Source organism: Danio rerio, chromosome 11 (assembly GCF_052040795.2).
Source record: "Danio rerio strain M-AB ecotype USA chromosome 11, GRCz13ab, whole genome shotgun sequence".
Taxonomy (NCBI): domain Eukaryota; kingdom Metazoa; phylum Chordata; class Actinopteri; order Cypriniformes; family Danionidae; genus Danio; species Danio rerio.
Window position 1 is genome coordinate 11,387,339 of NC_141031.1, and position 24,202 is coordinate 11,411,540.

The following is a 24,202-nucleotide window of genomic DNA, read 5'->3' on the forward strand; positions in this document are numbered from 1 at the left end:
TAAAAGGCATTGATAGTACAGTTGAAGTCAGAATTACAGTATTAGCCCCCCTTTGAATTTTTTTCTCTGTTTTAAAATATTTCCCAAATCATATTCAGGAATTTTTTTAAGCATGTCTGATAATATTTTTTTTCTTCTGGAGAAAGTGTTATTTGTTTTATTTCAGCTAGAATAAAAGCAGTTTTTAATTTTTTAAAAACATTTTAAGGTCAAAATTATTAGCCCCTTTAAGATATTTTTTTTCTGATTGTCTACAGAACAAACCATCGTTATACAATAACTTGTCTAATTACCCTAACCTGCCTAGTTAACCTAATTAACCTAGTAAAGCCTTTTAAATGCCACCTTAAGCTGTATAAAAGTGTCTTGAAAAATATCTAGTCAAATATTATTTACTGTCATCATGGCAAAGATAAAACGAATCCATTATTAGATATGAGTTATTAAAACTATTACGATTAAAAATGTGTTGAAGAAATCTTCTCTCCGTTAAACAGAATAATTATTAATAATTCAGGGGGGTTAATAATTCTGGCTTCAACTGTATATACAAAGAAAGAGCACTAAATAAGGCCATCATGATTGTCAATGATGAGAGACATCCTTTATCATACACCTTCCAGTTGTTACCATCAGTTTATCAATATTGTGTTCCTAGTCATGTAAGAAATATGACAAAATTGTCATATATATCTCAAGTAATTCAGTTTTTAAATTCCTCCTCTCTCAGTAGCACTTGATGGCCAGTAAATTGGATATTTATTTAGAGTAGGGATACCAAGTTTTTTTTATTATTATTATTTATTGAAATAAATGCCAAATGTGAATTATCAGATGTGTCTGTTAGTGTATACTGCAAATGAAATTCCCCTACAGGGAGAAATAAATTTAACTAATCAACTAACTAACTATAAGCCTCAAATTAGGAATTTGAGGCTAAATTAATTAATCAATGAAGTTAATGTTAAAAGATAATAATTGTAGCTTTCTTTTAAATGTTAATCAGCACAATGATATTTATATTGAAACATTTCTGTTTATTTATCTGCAAGATAACTGGCAATATAAGGAGACGATTTGTCCTGACGGTTGGCTGGACCACAATGGTTTCTGTTACCTGTACCTGAAGGAGAAGGCGAGCTGGGACAACTCTTCCAGTGCATGCAGAGCTCTTGAGGCAGAGCTGGTCAGCATCCACTCCCTGTCCCAACAGGAAGTACTGCTCAAACTGCTCTCCCTTGGTTAGCTGGTCATTTTACTGAAGTCAAATCAAATATTGGTCACTTTAGGCTCTGTTTAAACTTGATATTAAAATGGATTTTTGTTGATCTAGTCACAAAGTGACAACGCTAAACACAAATACAGTCTTAAAGTGTTTTGAGTCAGACCACTTTTGATCACCATTGCATTTTTTTTATTAAAGTGTGCTATTTTTATATTATTTCTTTTAAACTAAAAATAAGAAAGTATACTCTGAAATGTGCCTTAATAGGTACTTTTCAGAAATATACTTAACATTGCACTTAAGTATAATATATTTAATATTTTAATACTTAAAATATACTGACAGAAATGTTCATAGACATCTACTTAAAAGTAATAAGTATACTTGACTATGTTATGCTTGTGTATACTTGCATACGCTTATAGTTTATTTAAAAGTATATTTTTTATACTAAAAGTGGCCCTATATTATACATAAGTATTCACAGCCTTTGCTCAATACTTTGTTGATGCACCTTTGGCAGCAATTACACCACCATGCTTCACTGTAGGGATGGTATTAGCCTGGTGATGAGCATTGCCTGGCCTTCACTCCAAATAGTTCAATTTTAGTCTGATCAGACCTCAGAATTTTGTTTCTTTTGGTCTGAGAGTCCTTCAGATGCCTTTTGGAAAATTCCAGGCGGGGAGAAGCTTCCATCTGGTCACTCTACCATACAGGCCTGATTGGTGGATTGCTGCACAGATGGTTGTCCTTCTGTAAGGTTCTTCTCTCTCCACAGAACAACGGTGGAGCTCAGACAGAGTGACCATCGGGTTATTGAACATCGCCCTGACTAAGGCCTTCTCTAACGATCACTCAGCTAATATGGCCGTCCAGTTCTAGGAAGAGTCCTGGTGGTTCCAAACATCTTCCACTTACGGATGATGGAGGCCACTGTGCTCATTGAAGCTTTCAGAGGAGCAGAAATTTTTCTGTAACCTTCCCTAGCCTTGTGCCTCAAGACAATCCTGTCTCAAAGGTCTACAGACAATTCCTTTGTCTTCATGCTTGGTTTGTGATTTGACATGCAATGTCAACCCTGGGACCTTATATAGAAAGGTGTTTGCCTAGTCAAATCTTGTCTAATCAACTAAATTGACCACAAGTGAACTCCAATTAAGCTGCTGAAACATCTCAAGAATGATCAGTGGAAACAGAATGTACCTGAGCTTAATTTAGAGCTTTACGGCAAAGGCTATGAATACTTATGTACATGTGATTTTTCATTAATTAATTAATTTATTTTATAAATTTGCAACGATTTAAAAAAATATTTTTTCACATTGTCATTGTGTGACATTATGGAATATGTGTGTAGAATTTTGGGGAAATAAATGAATTTAATCTATTTTGGAGATAAGGCTTTAACATAAGAAAATGTGGAAAAAGTGGAAAGCTATGCATACTTTCCGGATGCACTGCACATTAGATTAGTCAGTACTGAAGCCAAATCTGGAGATTATTCTCAATTTTAAATACAATTTAAATACAAATTTAAAAAAGAGGAAAAATCAAGAAAAGCAAAAAAAAAAATAATAATAAATAAATAAATAAATAAATTAATTAAATTGTATAGGTTGTAATTTTTATGCAATCAATTACTTAAATTTAATTGTATTATCTTTTAATTTCTAAAGATGTTTGGTTACTAAAATATTATTTTAATAAATATATCTGATTAATAAATATAAATGCACTAAAATACATTGCCTATATTCACTGAGAAATGGATAAAAAATTCAAAATGGGGTGTACTCAGTTATGCTGAGCACTGTATATGTTCAATCCACTTAGTAAATGTGTAAATTTAACTTAATTAATTTGTGTAGTGACCCTGCATTTTTTTGTGTACTTTTTGCAAATTAATGCCCATTATCTGTTAGTAATTCACTGTGAACCATTTCTATATTGTTTTATTAGACTGTATGTGATTGAAGTTACACTGCTCACAGTATGTTGTTATTATTTCAGAACCCAACTCTAAGGTGTGGATCGGTTTGCACAAAGAGGCCACACTTCAAACAATCCAGTGGTCGGACAAATCTCCAGTCACATTCACATCGTGGAACTCACAGGAGCCTTCACGTCGATATGATGACAAGCGCGTCTGCGTTACCGCGGACCCGAAGGTGAGTTCTGATTATTAATGTCACAGGATACTAGTCATAATCCAAGCTCACAGCATGTGGTCAGAAAGCAAGCACGTGTCTGACCGCATAAATCAGACGGCAGCTGGGAGAAAAAGGCAAGATCTGATTTCAGAGACAGTCACTGCATGAACGCTTTATCCTGGGTGATCAGATGCACAGTCACTAGTTAGTCACAGCAGTATAAGGTCAAATGACAGTGCCGGCCTTTCATCTGTTCTTAATGAAGGGTCTCGTTGTGTGTGTTTTAGCAAGGCAGATGGCAGTTCGAGGAGTGTGAAGAGCAAAACGCAGCGATTTGTAAAGCATCAGGGCTTGTTCCTCAGCGTCCTGCTGGAGAATGGGATGAAGGATGTCCAGAGGTGAGAATTTACACCCAAAAATGAAAAATCCCTCACCATTTACTCACACGCAAGGGCTTCTAATTCATTGACCTTCATGGTAGGACCAAAAAATGCCATGCGTTCCAGCATTCTTCAGTATATATTCCTTTATATTCGGAAGAAAGAAACTCAAACAGGTCTGGATTTTTTTTTCTTTAAATAAATCCTTTTAAAAGTTTCAGTACAGTTCAGGTCAAGAGAAACTAAATTAATAATCTAATGGAAGTGCCCTGTAAACGAAATAGTTTTTCACAAGACTGTGATGATGCATTTAATGGTCATAAGCATTATATCATCTTTGCATCAAATAATAAAAAAAAAAAACAACATCTACCGCTAATGCAATATGTTTCTAAAAGCTGATTTATACTTCTGCATCAAGCTCACGTGTATGCTTTGGTGCAGGCTACAAGTGGATGTATAGCCCTCGCCGTGGCCGTCGAGTGATAGAAGTGAGACTTTACTTACTTTCTTTTGTCTGTTCTTTCTTGAGGTGTATATTATTTTTTTATTTATTTACTGATGACTGCTTTGCAGCTTTCAGCATTGAATTGAATGATTTATTATAATCTTTTGTTTGTTTTGTAGCAGAAATATTATTTATTGAATTGACATGCATATAAAAACAGCTGTACAAAATAAATATTTCTTACTGCAATGCTTCATTTGTGTTTGATGCAAACTATACAATTATTTTTCATAAAGTAACAGACTTTTTATAGCAGATAACCTACATTCATTCACATTCAAGGCAGTATCATAATGAGAAATGGAATTCATTACTATTAATGTCATTTTTTATCATCATTAATATTCTATAGCCTAATTATTAGACATTCATTTTGGAATTATTGCACACAAATATCAATGTCTTCGCAGCATTAGTTAGATAGTTGTTTCTGGTTTTTGTCAGTCCTATTAATGTTGTTTTAAAATACAATAAATCCCTTAAAAAACAATTTGCAGTGGTGCTCATTCATTTTTGGTGGGTGCTCCTAATTTTTTTCTGGTGCTCCTAAAATTTTTTTGGTGCTCCTAAATATTTAAAGTTGGGAGCACCGGTGCTACCAAGTAAAAAAGTTAATTTCGAGCCCTGTTACTGTGACGGTGGGGGTAGACGTTAATAAAATACAATAAATGGGAAATTTAATAAATAATAGAAATAATTCTCTTAACTTCCAGCCGCAAGCGTATCAGATCTAGCAACAACCCCAATGGAGCGAGTGTTTACAAGTGTGGATTCCTTTAAAAGAGCTCCAGATAGAAACTGTTGTTTTGTGTTCACTTTAGGATTAAAGTTGTTGCACGTTCGCTGATTCCCACCTCAAAATGAGCGAGTTTAAACCACTTGTACATTAAGGAAGCGTTCAGAAAATAACAAAACACCAGCGAAGAAATTCAACACAGAGGAACATAAACGCCTACTGCCAGCTAGCGTTTCTGAAGTGTTTTTGCAGAGCAACAGAAACAAGGCGCAGAGATATAAATGCACAGCTAGGCGCATTGCATGCACTGTGGGTTACGCAGATAGACGCAGAAGTATAAACCAGGCCTGATGTAGCATCTATATGAGCGGGACAGTAAACTTGATATTGTTCTCTCTTTTAGCTGCTGTTATCAGTCTGTAGTGATTCAGACTGAGTTTTTCTTTTACTATTTTAGCAAATAAGAATGGCAAAAAATATATATGTGGTACTTTACCATTCACTGTGTTCTACAACCCAGGCTCATTCTGAAAACGTAGTCCCGCAGACATTTCTGGAGACCGCAGAATACTTCAGGGGAGGTACATACGGCTGCAGTTTTTGTTTTTGCGAATCCGTGAGAGGCCGCTGTGTGCGCTTTTTCGCATCTCAAATGCCTCTCGCGAGTGCTGTTTGCGCCCACACTGTTCTCGTGTGAACCCACCAGAGGCCGCTGTCTGACTGACTGGATGATTGACTGCACGACCGGCCAATCAACTGACCCACCCTCCTCCTTCCCTAAACCCAACCAATTTTACAGATTGACCCGCCCGCCCTCTCACTTCCCTAAACCCGAGCAACAATTTACAAAAGCCGTCCAAAATAAGAAAAGCCCTCGTCTGATTTTTGTTTACCGCGTTTTCGGATTTCACCACATTCTCACCCTGTTATGAAACTCGTTCACTTTATTTTTTGGATTCGGTTTTTGTCTTACCTGATTTCTGGAACCGCTCTTCCCCGGACTCGAAACCGATCGTCGTTGTCAACTCCTCTCTGCATCTCAAGTCTGCCGACGTAAACGATGAGCTGAGTGGACAAACGGGTTGCAGCGGGAAAGCCCTCCACACGGAAGTAAGTGGTCGACCGGCAAGCGTGAAAGGGAACAGCGTCACACCGCCCCGTAGCGTCCGCTTGAAAAAAATAAATGCAGCCGTACGTACCTCCCGGGACGTATTCCGCTGTCTCCAGAAACGTCTGCGGGACTATGTTTTTTCAGATTAAGCTTGGGTTGGTGTTCTAAGTTTATCCAACTATAATGATTTCCGCTGCTGAGAATCCCGAAAATGTGAAAACCGTCCATTGTTTTATATTAATAAAAGAACAAAAAAAAAACAAAAAAAATTTTTTAAGAAAAATTATTAAATACTATACTATATCTATTAAATACTATACTGCTCAGAAAAATAGAGGGAACACTCGGAGATATGTTGTGCTGTTTAGGCGTTCCCTTTTAATTATTTTTTGAGTAGTATATTTTTATGAATGCTAATAAATACTATTTTAGTGGTCTACTTTAGCAAACATGCTGACATCACACACGCTGTTGCATACATCTGTATCCAAACAATTTAGCTGTAGACTTTCAGCACATTCAATTATCTCCTAAATTATTTACGAGGGGTGGCACTGTGTTTTAGTGGTTAGCACTGTCGCCTCACAGCAAGGTTGCTGGTTCGAGTCCCAGCTGGGCCAGTTGGCATTTCTGTGTGGAGTTTGCATGTTCTCCCCGTGTTGGCCTGGGTTTTCTCTTGGTCCTCCGGTTTCCCCCACAGTCCAAAGACATGCGGTACAGGTGAATTGAAGAAGCTAAACTGGCCGTAGTTTATGAGCGTGAATGTGGGAGTGTGTATGGGTGTTTCTCAGTGCTGGGTTGTGGCTGGAAGGACTCCCGCGGTGTAAAACATACGCTGGATAAGTTATCAGTTCATTCTGCAGTGGCGACCCCTGATAAATAGCAAAAAAGAAAATGAACGAATGAATGATTTGTGAGGGGTGTACTTATATATGCTGAGTATTATATCTGAATTATCGCTTTCAGTATAAAAAAATCATTTACTCACCGCTTTGTCATCCAAAATGTTGATGCCTTTTCATTTTTTTATTTATTTTTTTTGGAGAAAAGCATTCCACAATTTAACCTCATAAACAATTTTGATGGTGCTTAGTTGTTTGACCTCCGAATTGCAGTTTCTGTGCAGCTTCTTATGGCTCTAAATCAGTGGTTCTCAAACTGTGGTATACGTATCACTTGTGGTTCGTGGGCTTCCTTCTAGTGGTACACGCATGAATCAAATATGTCATATGTACATGCTACATATATTTAAATAAATGATCAAAAATGATTTATTTATGAATATGATGACATAAAGCCTATATTTATGAGGTCCATGCAACATTTTCAGGTGCTGATAAACCAGGATTTTTTTTTTTTTACTTTTTAAGAACAGTAACATTACATTTTTAACTTTTAAAAGCACATTTTAAATTAAATGTTCTTAATATTAGGAACTAATATGCCTCGTTTTTGAACTGTACAGAGTTTTAGCTGCTTTACTGGACCTAATATGCTGCTGTATTTCAATACTCCTCATTATGGTGGCACTTGCAAAGACAATTTTTTTCTGAGGTGGTACTTGATGAGAAACGTTTGAGAACCACTGCTCTAAATGATCCTAGCCGAAGAATAAAGGTCTAGTGTAACGATCTAAAATGTACTTAAATAAAAATTGAAATATGTATTTTATTTATTTATTTATGTACTACAAAAGCTTGTCTTGAATTTTGACTTTATGCATTATGTAATCACGTTAAACGTTAAATTTAATGTGTTTAAATGTTAGATTTTGTTAATCAACAAAAATTTAGCCGTGAAGCCACTAAATCAAGATATTGCTGCAAAAATGCCCATGTATGAGATTTTGTCTAAAATTTACAAAACAGTCTCATGAGCAATGAGTGCATTATCACGTGTGTGTGTGTGTGTGTGTGTGTGTTTTCCCAAATAGCATGAGTAAATATGTGATACTGAAATTATATAGTAAATAACAGGTCATCTGTTTTATAATTCTCCTAATAAAATTATTACAGATAAAGCCAGTGTTGTGAATGAATCAAACATCTAATATTATGATTTAAAGGTAAGGCAGGTGATTTTAGAGGCTAGCAGGTGCTAAAGCTAAAGATCCTGGATCCTCAGTCTCCAAAGCCACAACTCCTCCAAAACACATGAGCACACACAGTCTGTCACACAGACTAGAAGTAACACGTGAGATTACCTCATCATGTCTCATTTAACAGTGCGAAAACATCACAGTTCAAAGCTCATAATATTACGCTATCACCATAATAAGGGCACATAATAAGCATTTTACCCTAAGGCACGCACAATTTTACAGGTTGTTTTTTTCAGTGAGACCACTGCATTTTTAGAACCGCAGCACTGTGATGAAGTGCTGTGTTCACAGTGTTTTTTTAATGCACTGGCAGTTGGAGTTAAAAACAATACTGCACAACTGTTTTTTGAAGAGCGGAGATATTATCAGCTTCTTCAGTGTCATGTGATCTGTCAGCCTGCATAGTGGGAAATTTGGGAATGCAGTGTTGACATGACCTGTTATGCAAATCTACTTCTTGACAGGCAGATAGGACAGCCTATTGGAATGTTTATTATTATAATTTTTTGGGTCATACAGCTTTCACAGACAAAAGAAATACATTTAGACCACTTAACTTAATGAGCGCTATTGAGATTTGAATAGACTTTTTAACCAGCACACCATTTTTTTTTTAACCAAATCACTTACCCTGTCTTTAACCTTTCTGTGTTTTGGTTGTTTTCATCCACTCTTGGGGTGATTTTGAGTGTTAAATTGGCCTCAACCTTCTCTATGTTTCAGAAAATGGAGTGATGTTTGGTGACAAATCTTATTTTGACACATATTTTTGGAAAATGCTTTAAAAAAAAAACTCAACTGTACATTCTGGGCAAATTTGCTAGCTTTTCATTATGTTGGTGGCTGTTTTTGCTCCATTATAATATATATATATATATATATATATATATATATATATATATATATATATATATATATATATATATATATATATATATATATATATATATACACATACATATATATTTACATATATATTTAGCTAAAATTTGATTATTTACATATATATATATATATATATATATATATATATATATATATATATATATATATATGTAAATAAGCAAATTTTAGCTAAATATATAAGTAAATATATATGTATGTGTGTATATATATATATATATATATATATATATATATATATATATATATATATGTATGTATGTATATATATATATATATATATATATATGTATGTATGTATGTATGTATGTATGTATGTATGTATGTATGTATGTATGTATGTATGTATGTATGTATGTATGTATGTATGTATGTATGTATGTATGTATGTATGTATGTATGTATGTATGTATGTATGTATGTATGTATGTATGTATGTATGTATGTATGTATGTATGTATGTATGTATGTATGTATGTATATATATATATATATATATATATATATATATATATATATATATATATATATATATATATATATATACACATTATGACAACATGTTTGATTGCAAAGCCAAGATACCATATAATCATGCTTTCTTGGTTGTTGGTGGTTTATCTTGTTGGGAAGAGGTAGGAACTGTCATTTCTACTGTTGACTATCAGTTGCAGTGCAAAAAAGCTTAGTTTCTGGCTTTTACAGTATATGGAATTAAATGGCACCTCAGCTCTCAGAACCTAGTAAATATTCATTCATTTTCTTTTCGACTTAATCCCTTTAATAATCTGGGGTCGTTTCCGCGGAACGAACCGCCAACCTATCCAGCATATGTTTTACGCAGCGGATGCCCTTCCAGCTGCAACCCCTCACTAGGAAACATCCATAGACACTTATTCACTCACACATACACTACGGACAGTTTTAGCTTACCCAATTCACTTATACCACATTTTTGGAAACCAACACAAACACGAGGAGAACATGCAAACTCCACAAAGAAATGCCAACTGACCCAGCAGGGGCTCGAACCAGCGACCTTCTTATTGTGAGGCGGTTGTGCTACCCACTGTGCCACCATGCTGCCATAGTCTATATCAGGGGTCACCAATCTCGGTCCTGGAGGGCCGGTGTCCCTGCAGGGTTTAGTTACAACTTGCCTCAACACACCTGCATGTGTACTTCAAGTATACCTAGTTAGACCTTAATTAGCTTGTTAAAGTGTGTTTGATTAGGGTTGGAGCTAAAATCTGCAGGACACCGGCCCTCCAGGAACAAGTTTGGTGAGTCCTGGTCTACATAGTAAGTGTATTTATGCATTGACACTATAGTTTGCTATTTTACTCCAAAGAACTCTGTATAAAAGTTTTGCCAGAAACGTTTTTGCACAGGCCTAACTAAAGGGTTAATGGTGCCAACCAGTGATTAACAGTAAAAAAAATTACTTCCCAACAGGGAAAACCACCAACAATCAAGGATAGATGATTATTTGATCATTATAAATTAAATTATAAATAAAAATATCATTATAATAGAAGTCAATGGGGCAAAAACGGCCAACAACATATCGAAGGGGTAGTAAATTTGAACAATACACAAGGGTTATGATCAAAATTCAAAATTAAACTTCATCATGAACAACAAACCACAAAATATTCCTCAAACCAGTTGCAAACACACAGATCTTATTTAAAAAACATTGTGTGGTAATATTCCTCCGGGTGCTCCGGTTTCCCCCACAGTCCAAAGACATGTGGTACAGGTGAATTGGGTTGGCTAAATTGTTGTTAGTGTATGAGTGTGCGTGTGTGAAGGTGTGTGGGCATGTTTCCCAGAGATGGGTTGCGGCTGGAAGGGCATCCGCCGCGTAAAAACTTGATGGATAAGTTGGTGGTTCATTCCGCGGTGGCAACCCCGGATTAATAAAGGGACTAAGCCGACAAGAAAATGAATGAATATATGAAAATCTTAATTAAAGCTTTTTCTAAACCAGATCTAACTATGACAAAAAAAATCCTAAAAATCTCATTACCAGCACTCTCATTCCATCTGTGTTCCTGTGTTTCTGATGGGCTGTGTTTGAGCTGGGCTTTGTGTGGAGGGTGAGGAGGGCAGACAGGCCGTGTGTCTGGGGGACGGAGTGGCCATCAGCCAGGGTGACAGCAGGTCACAGTTGGAGAACAACAGACTGATTCAGATCTCTTCTGACGCTCTCTTTCTGCTTTTACTGGCTATGAAACAAACAGAGACAAACATGATGATTATGACCTGCTTCATAAAGGCCACTTTACAGAAATGCACATGTGCCGTATGTGTCACACCCACACATAACGTAAAAGACAACCTTTTGTCTATTGTGTGTTTACGGAAAAAGGCAAAAGCATTTAATATGGTGATTTTGTGTGTGTGCGTGTGTGTGTGTGTTGTGTGCACAAAATATCCACAATATCCATTATCTTTTATATAAATTTTTAAACTTAAAATTGAGAATCAGCTTAAAATATCTACTTTCATATCAAGTTTCATCTTACAAAGTTCAGAATCTGCTGTCCGGCTGCTGTTTTAATGCTGTTTGTTTAAGTCTGGGTCAGGTTATTTAAAGGTTACTGCATAAGGCTTTTGGGTTGAGGGTTAATGGAGGACAGGTGTGAAAACACAGCCAGATGCCACCAGAGATTTAAGGGCTAAAGCTGCTCCCCAAATTGAATGTGTATATTAAGATCAATGCAATATTTTTTTCTATATATGTTGTATAATTAGGCTTACTGTGTTTTCCAGAAATATTGCATTACCTGCAAAAAAAAAAAAAAAAAGTGTGAAATGCTTTTTATAAATAAACTTAAACATTAGTGTCTGGTGTGTTGATATTGTGCATGTTTTGAACACTTTTTCAGATGATAAAATCAGCTATTTGTATTACAGAAAATGCTGTACTAATGTTATGAGAGATGGTATTATTATTGGTGGCTTATTACATACCACGGTCCATCTTTAACATTGGAGAAAGCATACAATGTGTTTAAAGGGATAGTTCACCCATTCTGCAGTCATTGATTCACCCTTTACTTGTTCAGAAGCAATTTGAGTTTCTTTCACAAAAAGAAGATATTTTGAAGAATGCTGGCTTCATGCATTTATTGACTTCCATAATATTTTTTTCGCTACTGTGGAAAATGTATTTATATAGTAATATCTGTTGAAGTTGTGTGACAGTCAATGACTCTTTTCTCATGTGCCATGTAGGCAATGGACAATAACCATTTTCAACATATACTGTGGTTTGGAAAAGTCAAGGTTTTAAAACTGACAAAATGGTCTGCTATACTGTTCCTACGGTATATGTACAATTTTTTATTTACATTTTTTTTTTCGTTTTTTAGGACAACAGTATCTCCAGCTAGAAATATTTTCAAAAATGCCATTGTAAATTGTAAAGAAACCTGTGTTTTTGAAACTAATGAAGTCAGCAGAAGTCAATGAGTCACTTTAATTATTTAACCTGACGTGTTTACTGCTCAAAAATATTTTAAATGTTTCTCAAAATAAAATATTTTGTGTTGAAAGGAGAAAAAGTTTTAGTTTTTTCCCCCAGACATTTTAAAAGAATATATTTTAGAGCAGTAATTACAATACGAAACCGTGATAATTTTATCCAAGGTTATCATACAGTCAGAGACTTATACCAGCACACTCCTAGTGCCATGGACTCAATTATATTTGTGACAAAATTATCAATAATTTTTCTAAAAAAAGCATTTTTTCTGAAGTAAACTTGTTTTTATTATCCAAGTTTACCCACTCACTCATTTACTATCCTTCTGCTTAGTCCCTAATTTATCAGAGGTCACCAGACTCGCCACAGCGGAATGACCTGATGATTGCTCTGGCATATATTTTATGAGGCGGATGTCCTTCCAAATGTCAAAGCTGTCGATTTACATAATCAGCCATTTTCCCATAAATGCATAAAACAGTGTTATTCTTATTTTTTCTAACCTTAGATTATTGTCTTTTAGCAACGTTGGTATTATTCCTTTAGTTTGGAGTAATATGGTACACTTATACTAACTTTCTACTTACGAATTCCATGCAATACTCTGCAGAGTAAAATCTGTTTTATATTTACACCTTATTGTATGTCAATGAAGAAAGGCCTTCCAGCATCTGTTCATGGTTAATTGTGTATTGTGTGCCTGTGCAGGGCTGGAGAAGGAAGGACAACTGGTGTTATAAGATCACAGATCAGGAGCAGACATTTCAGGATGCTGTGAAAGGATATTATTGCAAATCACCTCTTGTCACTATAGAAAGCAGGTATGTCAACAAAGACATTACAGAATCTTGGAATTGATCAGGATTAAATGGTCATTTACTCATTAACTTTGAACATTGATGACTTAATTTGTACTTAAATTGTTGTTGACTGATAGATAATAAAATTGCTAAATAATATTGCGTAATATCTTAATTTTTCAAGTAGTCTGTTCAAATCTTGTCCCTTTGTGCCCTCTTGTGGCAGTGTTGCAAATGGGTGTTACACCTAAAACACAATTTGCTTATCCTTTTGTCCCTAGTGGCATCACACGCGGCAGTAGTGGCCATTCTGAACTCTCATTCACACACTGTATATAGTATATTATCATGCTGTAACAACATGAGAAACAAGAAAAACATATTTAAAAAAACATTTATATGTTAGAATAAATAATTCTGGAGGATTCGTCAGCATTATAAACCAAGCTGGAATAACCTTATACAAGAATAATCAAAGAGGGGTCATATTTTGCTTGTAAGGGTCTCCAACAACAGTCTAATATGCATGCAAGGTCAAAAAACACTTTCATGGTCTTTTAATGTGCATTTTTTTTTACCTTATCATCCTAGCAACTTCCATATGAATCATTCACCGCTTTTATTTGTTCCCAAACCCCTCCTTAGCGCAAAGCTAATCTGCGCTGATTGGACCGATGACAGCCTGTTGTGATTGGTTGACACTGACAGCGTTTAGCATGAGACAGAGTGAAATGCCCAGCACAGCTTATCAACAATATAGAGGTAGTCAGAGTACATTGTGTATGTGTGAGCATACCTGCCAACACTCCTGTTTTTCCCGGAAGTCTCACGTATTTTGGACCCATCTTCAGCCACCCACCCATTTTTTATTTTTCCCGGAAAACTCCTGTAATTTTAACCCCCCACCCCTCTGTTTTCGTACGGTCGTTGGAACCCAACTGTGGTCGCCAACATTGGCATGGGATCCGATTGCAGTGGCCGCCCGAAACACCGAAACACGCTTCATAGTAGTTACTAACACGATAGTACACAGTACCTGGTTCTCACCAGTGTTATCAGGGCCGGGCGACGTCCACAAACCCCCCTGGTCCTCACTTTCATCTGAGACACCCACCCCCTCCCTCCTGGTCCTCACTTTTATCTGCGAAACGGTCACTTTTTCACTTTTGGGTTGATGGTGGCGTGATCATCGTTTGCCTAGAGCACCAGTTCAGCTTACTCCGGGCCTGTTATTCAGATGCCTCACCCCAAACATAACCCCCACCCCCCATCCCCCACACTTCCAATTATATACAGCTGAGCACAGCGTTGATTCAACAGGCATCTGCTACAGTGTGTGTCTAGCCTCTTTTTCTTTGTGTACTGTGCTTGTGGGCAGGAAAGCAGGTATAAATTTTCCCGTGTTTGCGCGTGCAACAACTGGGCGGGGCTTAAGTTTCATATCCACATCACGCCGTAATAGCTAAAGACTCGTTATCAAGACGATTCATTAGAAGTACTAGGAGTCGACTCTTTTATTCAATTAGAGCTGTGTTAAACACTACATGGAAGGTCATTCTCAAAAACCCATAATAGGGGCTCTTTAAGATATTCACATCTCAGGAGAATCACAATTGGACTTTGTATTTTTTTCTGCGGCAGGTTTGAGCAGGCCTTTCTAAAAAGTCTGATCAGTGAAATGGGAGGCTCTGACTCTCAATACTATTGGACAGCTTTACAAGACCTGAACAGAACAGAAGAGTATCGCTGGCTGACTCAGAATGGCTCAACAACACCCCTCACCTACACCAACTGGAATCGACACCAGCCGGGTAAGCCTTTACAACAGTTGAAATGACAGTATGCCACTATTATACTTTTTTTGTATATGACCTGAAGTGTGTATTTTAATTGTTTTTAGTGAATGTAAATGTTCAGCAAAGTTTTAAAGATCAAAGTTCAGGATAAATACAAAGATCTGTCATGAACTTCTATTGGGCAAACATGCTGATGAGGCTTATCCAATCTGCTTCCAACTGCACGGCGCAGGTGATTGGTTGCTATCACCACAGCAGCCAGTGAGCTTACTCCTTAACATTTAAACACAACCCCAAATCAGAAAATTTGAAAAATGTTTTATTTCAGCTAGAATAAAAGCAGTTATTAATTTTTTAAAAAACATTTTGGGACAAAATTATTAGCCTCTTTAAGCACATTTTTTTTTCGATAATTTACAGAACAAACCATCATTATAAAATAACTTGACTAATTACCCTAACCTGCCTAGTTCACCTTATTAACCTGGTTCAGCCTTTTAATGTCACTTTAAGCTGTATAGAAGTGTCTTGAAAAATATCTAGTCAAATATTATTTACTGTCATCATGGAAAAGATAAAATAAATCAGTTATTAGAAATAGGTTTTTAAAACCATTATGCTTAGAAATGTGCTGAAACAATCTTCCCAGAACAGAACAGAACAGAACAGAAATTGGGGAAAAAAATAAACAGAGGCGCTAATAATTCAGGGTGGCTAATAATTCTGACTTCAACTGTAAATGTTAAAACCATACTTTCATGCCTTCTTCATCTCGGGGGACTTTTTCAGTTTATTCGTGACAAATTGCTTTTGTATAATGTTATTATTATTAGCAGTATTATTTATTATATCATATTTATATTTGTTTTATTAAAAACAAGCTTAGATTTGCCCACCTGTCAGGTTTTAGACCATATGGGGCACAGCATGTGTATTTGGATATAACTCCGCTTTTTAAACACACTTCATTATTATTATTCATTTATTCGTTTGCTGGAAATTAGATCTGAATTTAGAAATAATTTTGAAACAAATCTTTACGCTTAACAAACAAAATTAATTATTTTCAGGCTAATTAATGTCTCTGTGTACAAGGTTTCCCTATCCACAAGAGCAAAAGTAAAAATTAAATAATAAGAATATCTCTCATTCTCGTGCTGCAGATGCTCTGTTTAACTGTTTTCTCTCTAGTGAAGTGTTCAGTTTTTCCCCTTAAAAAGTTGCCATGTGAATAGCAAATGCACCATGGCGGGATGCAACTGTCTCTTAAAGGGAATGGGAGATTGGACTCTGATTGGTTTATTCCCAAAACACCAATCCGTGCAAAGCGGATTTTTCCATCCTTATATTAGCAAAAGTGGATTCAGACATGCTCTTGGTGCGTTTGCGCCAAAATAGAGCCCATTGTCTCAGACAAATATGCCAGCATTACCATGTAGCATATATATTCATTATCATGCTAAATTTCTCATTAAGGACTCTTTTAGTAAATTAATGTGTTTTGTAAGAAACATATTTAAAACTGTTTTAAAACTTTTTGTGTAACTTCTGGCAAGCCCCATCCCTCATCTTCTTCTTATGAGGTGCATTGTTTTGGTGCATTAGCGCCATCAGCTGGACAAGGTTGTGTTTTGTCTGTCTCTTCACTGTGCTTCTGCTTTCCTTTCAACTGCACAAATTAGTGTTTTTGGACCTTTGATAGACATAAACCTCTTGTTGGAGACCCCAAAACAAATTTAGTACCAGTTTATTATAATACTTGAACAGCGGCACTTTTATATCATTAAAACACTTCTCCCTTAACAGCCATATGAAATCAAAATCTACAATGTTTATTTTTAGTGCACATTGTTATTCTTTGGATGAACAATTAATCCATGCAAGTTAATCCACTGAAAAGAAGAAGTTTCTTTTGGTAATCTTTAATCAAAGTCTGCCCATTTATCCTTGGAGTGTCAATCCTTCTCTGTTTATTCAATTCAATTCAATTCACCTTTATTTGTATAGCGCTTTTACAATATAGATTGTGTCAAAGCAGCTTCACATAAAAGATCATAGTAAATTGGAACAGTGTAGTTCAGTTTTTAGTGTTTAAGTTCAGTTCAGTTCAGTGTGGTTTAATAATCATTACTGAGAGTCCAAACACTGAAGAGCAAATCCATCAATGCGTAGCTCTACCTATCCCGATTCATGCAAGCTAGTGGCGACAGAGGCGGGGGGAAAAAAAACTTCACCGATTGGCAAAACCAGACTCAGTTTGACAGTCAGACACAGTGATGTCAGTTTGACAGCTTCAGCCACAATATTTTTAACCACGGCCCTCTTACTGTTAGTTTGCTAAAAGAGAATGATGCTCAAAAAGAAAGCTCCGCCCCCTCCTGCTCAATATTCAGTTTAATTTGGAAGTATATTAACATACTAAAATAAAAGTCTCAGCAACTTCCTGTTTATGCATGCTTGTAATCTGGTGTTTCTGTTTGCCTGCAGTGAGTTTAGGTGCGTGTGTGGTGATGTCTGGCGGTCGAGCTCTGGGTCACTGGGAGGTGAAAAACTGTCACACTTTTAAGGCTCTGGCTGTTTGCAAACAAGAAGTGAGTGGAGATCATGACACTCTGACGCCTGCACCACACATAGATATGAATGCAGCCTGTCCAACTGGATGGGAGAGCCACAGTGGACTGTCTCACTGTTACAAGGTAGTGTATAATCATATAACATTATAGTGAGTCACTATATGTTACGATATTGTTTTATGAGAAATGCTTTACTTGATATTTACTGTCGTTCATGTCTGTTCAGGTGTATCACGATGAAAAGATCTTGATGCAGCGTACTTGGACAGAGGCTGAGTTCTTCTGCCGGACTTTGGGTGCTGATCTGGCCAGTTTTCATCACTATGAAGATCAAGCTTTCGTCAAAAAAATCCTCTCTGTGATGTTCCAAAGGTTGGTTTACAAGTTTTTCTAGTTGGTTTATACATCACTTAAAGGTTCAGGACACCCTGGAGAACTTTTTTTTATATATTAACAGATTTGTGTGTGTTGAGCATCAGTTAAGACAATGTTAGCACCTGTCAGCTTTAATTGTGGGGAAAACTGGATAATTTTGAGCTTTTGTCAGCTAATTTCAGCTTCCGGGTTTAAAATGATTTTTGGGGCGGGATCAAAATCGGCGACGTAGCGCAGAACTGCAAGTGCAATGATGACGCGTCGGTTTCTCATTATTATTCATAGCGGAGTTTTCTTATCCTATGAGAAGAGCTGGCTGCTTAATTATTCGTGAGACCTGCCAGACCTGCCAGTGTCAAGCCCGAGCTATGAGACACGGACCCAAGCACACAGTTTTTAGCCGTTCATGAAGGCTCATATGCGTTTGTTTCCATGATCTACGGGGTTTGTTGCATGTTTTCCCCCGCGATCTTGTCAGGGCCGATCATACAGCAAAGCTGTGTGTGTGCTGCAAGCATTTTTGTCGGGAGAGCAGCACGAGAATTAGAGAATGGCGGACGCGGTCTTTTATCAGGAGTTCGTTCACATTCAGACACATCACTGTGCTGCTGTGTTTGCCTAAATCCTCCAGATTACCAGCAGGGCTAATAGTTAAAATAGACAGGTCAGGAGACCTGCTGCACTGAGTCTGCTGGATACGGGGATTGAGGGAGAAGTCCTCATTTATAGGGTTTACATGAACACACTTATTTTTATAATGATATAAATTGTGGTTATGTGTATATGAAATTACGAATAACAAATGTAGCAGGGCATTAAATCACTGTTCATTTCTTTGCATTTTAACTTTGTAAACTATAAACTCATGCGTCTCCTCACCGTTTGTCTCATTTTGTGAGCTAACTGACAACAACAGTTGTTCGCTCACGTTCTCCCCTGCTGGCTACGCCCACTCCTGCCCGATGCTTGCGGAACGAGTAGACTTCGGTTAAAGTAGACTTTAACCGAAAGTGGGGTTTTCATGGCCCTTTAAATGGTGGGCAGGGTGGGAGTGGGACTCCTTTTCAGCCCTGGAGTTTCAAGCCTTAGACGGGCCCACCTCAGTTCAAGACTGACTTTATTAAAAGAACGTCATTTCCAAATCAGTTTTTTAATAACACTATCACGTCTTTTTTAAGGACACATGTTTTAGAACTTCAAATGTTTTTCATAAATATGAGAACATTAATTCCTATAGATATCCAGTCCTTTGTTACGGTCATCCCACAAAAAAAAAAAAAAAAATGTACCTCTACATAATTAACCCAAACATTAAATGTCTTAACACTAAAAATGAAAAAAAAAATAAATAAAAAAAAAAAAAAATAATGATAATTTACACAGGGGAGGATCTAACTCGGGTCGGCGGTGTCGTCACGCAACGTGCTGACCACAAGACAACGATGGCGCTATTAAGCCAGTGTGTTTGGGATAAAGAATAAGTATTGCACTGTTATCTGCTGCTAATGATGGCTTAATCTTTTTCTCCCCTTTTTAGATTTCTGATCAAGTTATGTCAGATTTATAAATGTAGCGAATCATCTGATTTTCATTGAGCAGGTGTAATATTCATTAAAATTAATTTTTCGAATTCTTATATTCACTAAGGTGCCGCTGTTTAGGGTCGAATGATAGTTACATCATCATCATCCTACAGGCTGCATTCTGCTCACAGAGCTGTGAGAAAGTAAATTAAAAGAGCAGAGTAACGGCAAAATAATGAATAAAAAGAGTGAGGCTATGGTCAAATAAATAAAAAGATGAAAAAGTGCGACTGCTGAGAGTGCAAGCAGCTAGGGACACTGTCCCTCACTGCCAAAAAACGGACCGGCCCACCGGGAATTCTCCCAGTACTCCCGATTAGCTAATCCGGGCCTGATGGTGGGCTTGACATAACACTATGAAAAGGATGTACAAACCAACTAGAATTAAAAAAAAAGATTTTCTAGTTGGTTTATGCATAATTTTCATAGTGTTTTTTTAAGCTCACTCTTTTCTCTCTGTTTGCCTGCATGAATTCTTTTGTTACTTTTTGGGTTTATTTAATATAAATGTATGGTCAATTCATAAATTGTATTAAAACAATTGACAATTGAAATAAAACAAAGGACATTCATATATTAAAATACCATACACAATATTCATCATACATTTATTTTATTTTCGGCTTAGTCCCTTTATTAAACTGGGGTCGCCACAGCGGAGTGAACCGCCAACTTATCCAGCAGGTTTTTAAGCAGCGGATGTCCTCCCAGCTGCAACCCATGTCTGGGAAACATCCACATACACACTTTTTCACACATACACTACAGACAATTTAGCCTACCAATTCACATGTACCGCATGTCCGCTGAACGCTGGGAGAACATGCAAACTTCTCACAAAAACTGACCCAGTCAAGGCTCGAACCAGTGATTTTCTTGCTGTGAGGCGACAGCACTACCTACTGCGCCACTGCATCGCCTCCCATACAAAATGTTATATTTTAAATGACTAAAACGTCTTGCTGAAAAATGGGTTAAACTTTTGATTTTAAATGATTTTAAAAACTATGGCAAAGAATAAAGATATTAAGGCCCAATCCCAATTCTACTCTTTAGCCCTTCACCTTACCCCTACCCCTCGTTTTGCACGTTTACTTGAAGGGATAGGGGTGTCCCAACTCTCTTTAACTTGAAGGCGTAGGACTAAGAGGAAGGGGTTGAATAATCTTGAATGGAGATTATTCAGGATTACACTGGAAACCAAGTGGTAAGAAAATTTCCCAGAATACACCAGCCACAACGGCAGCATAGCTGCACCCGGAAGTCAGAAGATGCACAAATTAGTATTTTATAATGCTAACCACTTTCGTGTTTTACCTCCATGCTTTAAAAAAAAATATGCTAAAATCAAAACCACTAAATTTCATGATCTATAATCCATAATAATAACTCCTGTACAGCAGTCCTACAACATTCTGACACTCGATGACACTGGAATACCCTGTCAGAAAAGTCTAGTGGCTGAGAATGACCCTTTTACAGTGTCTAGTATAATTCTAATGTTGTTTTTGGTATGTTTACATAGATGAATATGGCCACAGTGTAAATGCACAGTAGATCATTATGTTAATATGATACTGTATATACCTTCAATGATGTCCTGAAGAGAAATACCAAAAAATAAAAGAACTGGAGTAACTACAGCAGTCGCCATCGTCAATCTCTTATGAAGCATGAGATCGCGATGACATATGATGACGTGTGCAGATGCTGTAGTTGTGTCCCAATTCTTAAGGTTAAATTTTGAAGCCCTTCAAGGGACAAGGGGAAGGGGTACAAAATAGAATTGGGATTGGGCCAAAAATATAATACTACTATACTAAATAATAAACAAAATATAATATAATAATAATGATAATAATATAATACTACTATACTTATACTAAACTATAATTCTCATTGATTTTTAGTTGGTGTACTCTTTTGTTTATATGCATAAATTATTATTTTTTTCTACGCTGTAAGTCCCATTTTGCATAATTTTATAAATAATTATTCTTTTTATTTTTGTCTTTTTTTTTTCATGTGTATTTGCCGTTGTTGTCTTTTTAGTAATGCTTAATTGTTTATATTTGTTTATTTACTCATTTTTCTGTTTGCTTTTCCTTTTGTCTCTTTTCAGTACAGAGGGTCGCTGGTTTTGGGTGGGCTTTACTAAGAGAAACCCTTCTTCTGATGGAGCCTGGGAGTGGTCAGATGGCACACCGGTAAATATTTACAGAGGAAAAGAGTTAGAAAAAGGGAAACCAGATGGTTGAGTTCTTTTTGACATGATTAAATGTTTCATCTGTATGATGATCTATATGATATTCCGGACAATTTTCAAATGCAATTGCAAATAGGATTTGCAATTGCATTTTCAACATGTGGACGCATAAATTGTGACATAATCCAAATGCAATTGCAAATCCCCAGTTACCATTTGCATTTCTGTTTTTGCGAATGTGCAGTGACTGCTACATTTCGAATGAAAAAGCAAAGTCCATTTGCAAATGCATTTCCATGTCGTACAAGCTATGACCCTGACATATCTAAATAGCAATAATTATATGCATTGTTCATGTAACCTGCCAAAAATCATTTTGCATTTGAATTTCTGATATCTATATTAAAACCTGTCAATCAAATGACAGGAGTGGGACTACTTTATTGGCCATTTTTGTTTTCAGAAGTGACGTCACTCACAGTTGTAGTGTTTTGAATTTTACAGTCTCTGTTTCTGTGTATTTAACACAATGTTAGCACCTTTTAGCTTTAATTGTGGGGTAAGCTGGATCATTTTGAGCTTTAATTTCATCTTCCGGGTTTAAAATAATTTTTGGGGCATGATCAAAATCAATGACGTTGCGCACATCTGCTAGTGGAGTGATGACGCATCGGTTTCTCGCTATTATTTATCGCTGATTTTTCTTATCCTATGACCCCGCTTCTTAATTAATCATGACTGCACATGCAATCCGATGACATACTAATATGGACAGACCACACAGACCCGCCATGCTGTGAGAGAGCGCGTGGCACACAGTATTTAGGTGTTCATGAAGGCTTGTATGTGTTTGTTTTCATAATACCCGTAGTTTGTTGCATGGGTTTCTCTGTGATGCTGTCAGGGACTCCGAGATAGCCAACCTGTTTGTGTGCAACAAGCATTTTTGTCGGGAAAGCTGTATGAGAATTGGAGAATGGTGGACTTTGTCTTTTATCAGTTAAGTTTGTTACTATTCAGACACATCCCCTATATCCGTGCTGCTCTGTTTGCCCATGTTTAAAATCCTCTAGATTACCAGCAGAGCTAATAGACTGATTTCACACGGCCGTCATTTTCAAAAGCGAAATCGAGGCTGCGGTGGTATCATTGGAAGTATCATTGGGAGTTACATAGGAATGTTGTGTAACTGGCTATATATCTTATCAGCGAAGATAAAGTGACTTTATAATTTATAAATTTATAATTTATAAACTTTATAATTTCTCCGCCTTCCGTGTGACCCGAAGGTCCGTTCTGAATGAATGGTGAATGTAAAAAGGGAAATCAGAGCTCATTTTCAGATAAGTTAAGGGAAATGGCACTAGTTAGCTAACATTTTCTTTCCCAAACACACGTTTTAGATGCCATCTATCAAACTCGAGTTAATAAACTGATTCTTTCACTATATTAGACTTGTCACGATACTGAATTAAAAGAAAAACTGGAAATTTCGCGCTAACATTTAAGGCACTGTTGATGGCTTTCTTAAAACAGCGCTGATTTGCCATTGTGTTCACGTGTTCAACAGAAATTATTGTGATTAGCTGAGAAGGTCATCAGTTCACCCATGTCTGTATACTGAGCAAAAACACAGATGAGCCAAGCGATCTGCTTGATGACTCGACTGATCTTGACGGCTGCTTCGTGCTCCAGTCCGTTTATCTTTGTTTGCATTGGGTGAAGAGCAGTAAACTGAGTGCAAATCAAACACAGATACACGGAGACTGAAGAGCGAAGCTGTGAAGATCAGTCGAGTCATCCGCGCTCAGCGGTGCTTCCATGTTAGCGGGAAATAGCCGGGTTTAAAACTTCAGTGCCAGGACAACACTATTACAGACAACACGAGGGTGTGCTGCAGAGGACTGCAGTGTTTTATCACTCACTGGGTTACATAGGCTGAAGCATTAAACGCGTCCTCACGGTGTTTAACTAGTGCCATGAGCTAAAGCCTAGGAGGACACTTAAGCGTATCACTGAGATTGTGATCTTGTTCGATGCTAAATTGCTTTTAATTGTTTCAAATAAAATTACTGAATAATATTAAAGTGATGGTTACACCATTTCTGCATTTTGAATCTCGGCAACAGCTGGAGTTTTTTAGTACACAGCATGTTACTGCAATGTTTACAGTGCTCGTCCTATACTTCCGGGTTTCTTCCCACCGCAGCCTCGCTTTGGTTCTTTAAAATGGCGGCCGCGTGAAATAAGCGTATAGTT

The 24,202-nt window shown here is 36.7% G+C and overlaps 2 protein-coding genes across 8 annotated transcripts in view; both read left to right on the top strand.

Moving 5' to 3' along the window:
• The window catches only part of rbms1a (RNA binding motif, single stranded interacting protein 1a), a 312,567-nt gene that overhangs the window by 144,189 nt on the left and 144,176 nt on the right, over positions 1 to 24,202 (top strand). The window lies entirely within an intron of this gene.
• pla2r1 (phospholipase A2 receptor 1) overlaps positions 1 to 24,202 on the top strand; it is an 868,273-nt gene that overhangs the window by 24,794 nt on the left and 819,277 nt on the right. For 5 of the 6 annotated variants that reach the window (XR_015502377.1, XR_015502375.1, XR_015502376.1 and 2 more), the window contains exons 7-14: positions 1,053 to 1,241; positions 3,239 to 3,396; positions 3,666 to 3,776; positions 13,319 to 13,431; positions 15,052 to 15,221; positions 17,694 to 17,902; positions 18,006 to 18,151; positions 21,860 to 21,944. Coding sequence is in view for 2 of the 6 variants with exons in the window: in XM_087273311.1 (XP_087129437.1) it covers positions 1,053 to 1,241; positions 3,239 to 3,396; positions 3,666 to 3,776; positions 13,319 to 13,431; positions 15,052 to 15,221; positions 17,694 to 17,902; positions 18,006 to 18,151; positions 21,860 to 21,944 (1,181 nt within the window). In the remaining 4 variants the exon portion in view is untranslated. The remainder of the gene's footprint in view (positions 1 to 1,052; positions 1,242 to 3,238; positions 3,397 to 3,665; positions 3,777 to 13,318; positions 13,432 to 15,051; positions 15,222 to 17,693; positions 17,903 to 18,005; positions 18,152 to 21,859; positions 21,945 to 24,202) is intronic. The other variant, XR_015502378.1, reaches the window with a different exon arrangement.